The following is a 5976-nucleotide window of genomic DNA, read 5'->3' on the forward strand; positions in this document are numbered from 1 at the left end:
TGTTACATGTTGCCCCATCCCTGCACTTCTTGGTAAATTGTATTTGTCCTAATACTCTAGCTTAATCTTCTGCCTAGTTTGGCTCTGCAGATGTTAGACCAGGATAGTGTTCATTGTTCTCAGCTAGAAATGGCTGTACAAAATAAGTAATTGTACCTTACTGAACCCGTGTTCAGCAGTTGTCTACGATCATGAAAATGCACTTCTTGTACGTCGCTTTGGATAAAAGCGTCTGCCAAATGAATGTAATGTAATGTAAATGTAATGTTTGGGTTGGAGTGAAAACCTGGACAGGACAATAGATTTCAAGGAAAAGGGTTGGGCAGCCCTGTCTAGAAGTGTATGGAAGTAACTTTCTTATTCTCAGGGAAACATTCACAGTAAGAGGTGAATGAGTACATTTGAATGGCTTGGTAAAGAATTTCTCGTAATCAGTGTCTGTGGCTGCACTGACTTTTGTACAGTAGCACCATCTATTCCATTCCAAGAAGTCCTGAGGTTCATAATAACTTTATTAAAACTACAAAGATCACGGCAGACATAATTGAATGCGTTGGATGCATCAGAGTGTACAAATCAAAATGTATTCAACCCCTTAATTCTCTGCAAAAGGATTTGCAAATCTCACTGCCATCTAAAGGAACAATTGAAAAGCATTTCATTTAATCTAAAATGACATCCGTGTAGGTAATATATTGGTAAATTAGCATGGTAAACTAGCAACGAATCTCTATTAAATCATCGGTATGAGAAGAATGGCTTTTCCTTGGTTTTCCCAGTGTCCCCGAGCACACCGTGGTAATGTTACCGGAGAAGAACCGGGCGCTGGAGTGGAGGGAGAGCAGGAACCCCAACCGATCCCGAAACCGCTGCTCCAGCAGGAAGGCCGACGGGCCCAAGTTAGCGATGGGCGCTAACCAGGACTGCTCTCCCGCACAGCTTCAGAACGGTGGGTGAACCCTGTCGGCTCTCCGCTCTTTAAACGCCTGGGAGAACGAGTGGAAAGATTCACGCAGACATGCGGCATTATTAGCACACGCCTCGAAAAAAAAAAACCTTTCTAAAACTGTGTGCTTTTCAATATATTGAAAATATATTTTCTGTGCCGTTTCTTGAAGTTTGAGAGCGGTTTTAATGCGCTAAAGTTTGTGCACTGCTGCATAACGCCTTGTGTGGGTAGACCGCATGTGAACTGTGTACAAAAGCGCTGAGCCTGGCGGTGTACGCGGTAAGTGTTAGCCGTGCTGTGCGGTAAGTCCACGGGGCGCTAAGCTATCGTGCAAACAGAGTCAGGTGGCTGAGAGACGAGGAAGGCGAAGCTGAGCGGGGCGAAGGTGGGGGAACGGCGTCGTCGGCCACGCCTGCGCTAAGCGCCTGTCCCCCGCCCTCCCCCCCCCCCTCCCTCCCTCCAGGCGCGTGCCCGGGCCGGCCGCGGAGGAGGGGCGCCGAGCGCAGGCCGCAGTGGGAGTCGGGCTCCGACTCGGGCAGCTCCTCCGGGAGCGCGCCCGCCGGGCGGGGCAGCCGGGGCAGCTGGGGCAGCTGGAGCAGCGCCAGCAGCCTGGAGGGCGAGAAGGACCACGGCGCCAGGGCCCCCTGCGCTACCTCGGCCCCGCCCAATAAAAGTAGGCCCCTCTGCTGTGCAGCATCTCACAAAATAGACTTTTTTTTTCCTGCTTTAACCCTTTGAAGAGTAGGTTTTTTTTGGTTTCTCGAAATTCCAAGTCTGTGATCTAGAACTCTAGAACTGCTTTAAATTACCAGTAGTGGTAAATAACCTTTAAGGTTTAAAGTGATTAGAATGTTCTTAACTGAACGTTCTAATGCTGATATTAAGATCACTGGCGATTGAAAGCAATGAAGTTCTAGAAGACTGACTTAGAATTTTGAAAAAAACATTACAGAAAACCTATTCTTCACTGGGTTAAATGTAAACTCAAAGAGAGTCTGCTCGACTGTGAGATAGTGATTGAACATGACCCCTCCTCATATGAGCTGAACTCATGTTGAACTCATGCTGTCATGTGGGGAAACTGTGATAGAGGAAACATACCGCATTAATCTCCTTATAGTGCATAGGAGTTGCTTTGCAGACAATAGCTGACTCTCCAAACTGTGCGTCGGAGACTTAACAGCTCCTTCTGTCTTTCAACAGGGGAAAGTGTTCAACAAATCGTGTACCCCATCGAAAGAGACCTGGCGCCCACCTGTAGCGGCAGGGCCCAGAGGTGAGCTTACCGGCCCGGAGACGGAGAGAGCGCTCCGCTCCGGCGTTTGGCACAAAGCGCCCTCCGGTGGCGCCTCGCTTGGTAACCGTACCGCCTGTCCGCCTGTTCCCACAGCATGCAAAACCTGTACCAGAAGGACCCCTACCAAGTCCCGGACCCCGCCCCGGAACCCGGCTCCGCGCCGAGCTTCGCCGCCATGGCCGCCTGCAGAGAGAGACCGCTCGGTGAGGGCAGCCATCTTGCTTCCGGATCCTCAGGTACACTGCGTGACATCCCTTTAAATTTTTTAATTGATTTTTTTGCCTGTTTTCCTTTCAGGCGTGCCGTGTGTGACAGAAGAGACGTGGGCCCCCCCCTCCGTGCCGCTGAACACTGACCTCAGGCACAACGCAGCCCAGACTCTACCGCTCCTACCTCCGGGATCCCCCTCAGGTTTCTACCACAGGTACACTACATCTCCCAGCATCCCATTCTGCTCCACCAGGCACTGCGTTTCAGGACGCTTATTTGAGTGGTTCCTTTCTTTTAAAAATTGGAATCAAAACTTTGTTTTGCCTTTTTTCATTATTTTCTCTCATTTGTGTCGTTGAAGCTTTCCCTGGAACAGTGTTAACAGCAAGTGCACCAGTGCCTACCCTTACTGTGAGCCAAGCAGCTACATGTTGGGAGGTAAGGCAGAAATCCATTCGGGAATGTGTCATCATACGTGTGATCAGACTTAAGACTAGGTTTAAGACTTCGTCTTATATTTGCTAAGCCATATCTTTACTGACTTAGCCTTAAGACATAGGCCAGGCTTTACTGTTTGTTCGTGCCTATGGATAGCTGCTACTTCAAGACTGAATGGTACTTCATTTGACTTGTGTTTGTAATTCTTCCAGTGACCTTCGGTATGAACTTATTGTACATTGCTTTAGATAAAAGCGTCAGCCAAATAAATAACGTAATGTAATAAGTGATCATTTCTGTACTTAATGAAATTGAACCTTTTCTTTTCTTTTTTTTTTTTGAACAAAGCACATTCAGATTTCCAGAATGGTTTCCTGTGCCAAGAAAACCCAAATGTGTCATACAGCCCCAAGTCCTGCTGGAGTGAAGATCGTGCCCAAGAAATGCCCTCCGTGTGGGACAGCACTGGTACCATGGGCACCAAGGTGAGCTCAGAGCAGGTCTACTTGCAAATAAGATGTCTCAGACATAAGTTGAAAATCCAAAGTGCGGCTATAAAGTAAAAAGTAAGAATCTTCAAAGTTCACTTGGAGTCGTCCGCTTTAGGATAGAAAAACCATTTGCTGTAAAATCCTTCAGATGAATGGCCAGTTGTGCAACTGAAGAACATATCTAAGATATCTGCAAATATTGCACCATGCAGCTGTGACTAACCCTACTACAGTAGATTTGTCCATGTTGTTTTTGGTTGTTTCTGTTCCATACAGAGGAGCACGATTCGCCTTCAGTCATCGCACGTAGACTGAAACGCTGGAACATTTTCAGTTTTCCTTTTTTCTTCTCTGTCTTCCACATTTTAGCACAAATGTTTGTGTGAGGCAGGATGCATGGACACTGTGGTAGAAAGGTTAAGACCTATTTTCTGTCCCACAATGAGTGTGGAAATAAGAAGTGCAGTGTTGAGGTCTCTTTTTTTTGAGTCATTTCCCTTTGGTCACAGCTGGTTTCACATGTTGTCTGGCTTCTGCTAAATGCAGTTTTGCATCTGAGGCTGAAATAAAGCTACAGGTACTAAGAACGTTTTATTCCCAGATTGAAGCTGATCAGTGCATCAATCACAAAATGATTTCACGAGTGTTTTTCAGAGGCTAGAGTCGGCAACGGTGGTGTGGAAGTAATTAAATAGCTATTAAATCATTGTAACATGTTAAGCAAGTTGAGGACACCAAAGGTACAAGATCACGTTGTATGGGATTAGAATGTTCTGAACTGAACATTCTAATGCTGATGTCACAATCACTACTGGAGATAGAAAGCAAAAGAGTTCCAGAACACTGATGTTGAATTAAAAAGGAAAAAAAAAAAACATTCCATAAAACCTACTCTTCAAAGGGTTTATGAGGCAGAATTTAGTTTAAGTGGGACTGGATTAAAGGGAGATTTCCCTTGCGTTTGTCTTCCCCCTCCAGCCCTTCTTTGGCACCAGAAGCCTGTCTCCAATGTCCGGCTTGTTCGGCTCTATCTGGACCCCACAGAGCGAGCCGTACCAGAGCCACCTCCAGCCGGACCACGCCGTACCCCCGCCCCCGCAGGCCTCCGTCAGCAGGCAGCCGGGGGGCACCCACAGGCCAAAGCAGTACTCCACCTTCAACCCCTTCGGCCCCCACATGAACTTAGACATTTGGAACTCCTCCTCGAACCGCAGTTCAAACTCCCAGCTCTCCAGCGACTCCGGATACTGTGCCGATATGTAAACGAGAATGTGCTTTTATCAATAAAAGGAAATAAATGTGAATGTTTTATTTTTTATTCTTCCCGTCTCCTCCCCCAAAGTTCAATGTTGTGCAAAGTTGGAGCATTATTGTATATTTTTATAGATGTTTTACAGATTTAACTATAGGAAAAATAAATGGTTTTGTACTTGAGGATGTTGGTTTTTCATCGTCTGTCTGAACTGTTTAATAAGTGTCGTTAGTCGATTGTTGGAGACTGGAGAGATCAAGTCGAATAAAACGGCATTACAGTTGAGGGGATATGAACTGTTACAGAGTGACTGGTCAACCAAATGAGATGCAATGGTGTCTGACACATCGGATTTCGTCATATCAAGCTCCTTATCACTAATGGAAAAGCGGGTGGACAGGGGTGTGAGTTTGCACTGTTGCTAAATAATGTGAGAGGGAAATCAAGAGTGTTTAAAATAAAATAAGTGCAAATAACATCGATACCAGGTCACTAAAAACAAGTTTTATTATTCTGAAAGCAGATATTTAAAAAATGATTTGTAACGAAAACTTTATTTCTGCTAGTTTGAATATTGGTTATTGATGTAAATGTTTACAGCTAAGAAGTAAGAGTAACCATTTTTATATGAGGCTATAAGTGTGGTATGATTACAATCAGTTAAGGATCGTTCTTAAGTAAAATTCTTAAAAATTGTGTATTTTTACATAAGTATGAAAATGAAGAACATTTCAGTGTTCAAAATGGTCCTTATTGGGTAGGCTGGCTCTACATCCTGCAGTATTCTTCAGTGGGTCAGCAGAAATTCACTAAGGCATTGCAGGCAGGATAAATAGGAAGTATAACAAGACTTAAGATTTAAGTCTTGACTTTTTTTTTCCATTTTTTGTACTCTGTGCCTTTCATGAAATGACACAATCTACAGTACTTTTGTCAATTTCTCATATATTAAAATCTATCTCAAAAAGTTTTGAATACCAGCAAGATCCTTGTTATTATGGAGTAAATTCTGGGTCTATCCTGAGGAATACTTTTTGTATGTAAACTGGCATGCCCTTTAAGGTTATTCAAAGGATGAGAATGGGAAAAAATGCATGCTGTAGAATTTTGGCTCTCAGTCCATGCTATTGACCATGGGAAGGTGAGAAGCAAGTTGTAGCTTGATCTTGGTAGGGGTGAACCTTCATCAGGCAATATCTGTACTGTATATATGAATGAGGAGCAGGAACATTAAACACACTACAAATATACAAAATTTGGAACTGGCTAGCAATGCTGTAGTTTAAGCTTTGGGTGACAACTTTGAGGTCTGTTCATTTTAACAAAATGATTGCTTTAA

The 5976-nt window shown here is 44.5% G+C and overlaps 1 protein-coding gene across 5 annotated transcripts in view; it reads left to right on the plus strand.

Moving 5' to 3' along the window:
* Positions 1 to 4819, plus strand: part of LOC118231931 (transmembrane protein 131-like) — a 36822-nt gene extending 32003 nt beyond the window's left edge. For 4 of the 5 annotated variants that reach the window (XM_035426316.1, XM_035426317.1, XM_035426319.1 and 1 more), the window contains exons 27-34: positions 780 to 949; positions 1413 to 1622; positions 2153 to 2225; positions 2340 to 2449; positions 2544 to 2670; positions 2818 to 2894; positions 3243 to 3379; positions 4364 to 4819. In XM_035426316.1, the coding sequence (XP_035282207.1) occupies positions 780 to 949; positions 1413 to 1622; positions 2153 to 2225; positions 2340 to 2449; positions 2544 to 2670; positions 2818 to 2894; positions 3243 to 3379; positions 4364 to 4648 (1189 nt within the window). In that variant the 3' untranslated portion in view covers positions 4649 to 4819. The remainder of the gene's footprint in view (positions 1 to 779; positions 950 to 1412; positions 1623 to 2152; positions 2226 to 2339; positions 2450 to 2543; positions 2671 to 2817; positions 2895 to 3242; positions 3380 to 4363) is intronic. The other variant, XM_035426321.1, reaches the window with a different exon arrangement.
* The last annotated feature ends 1157 nt before the right edge of the window (positions 4820 to 5976 follow it).

This window comes from Anguilla anguilla, chromosome 7, assembly GCF_013347855.1.
Source record: "Anguilla anguilla isolate fAngAng1 chromosome 7, fAngAng1.pri, whole genome shotgun sequence".
Taxonomy (NCBI): Eukaryota; Metazoa; Chordata; class Actinopteri; order Anguilliformes; family Anguillidae; genus Anguilla; species Anguilla anguilla.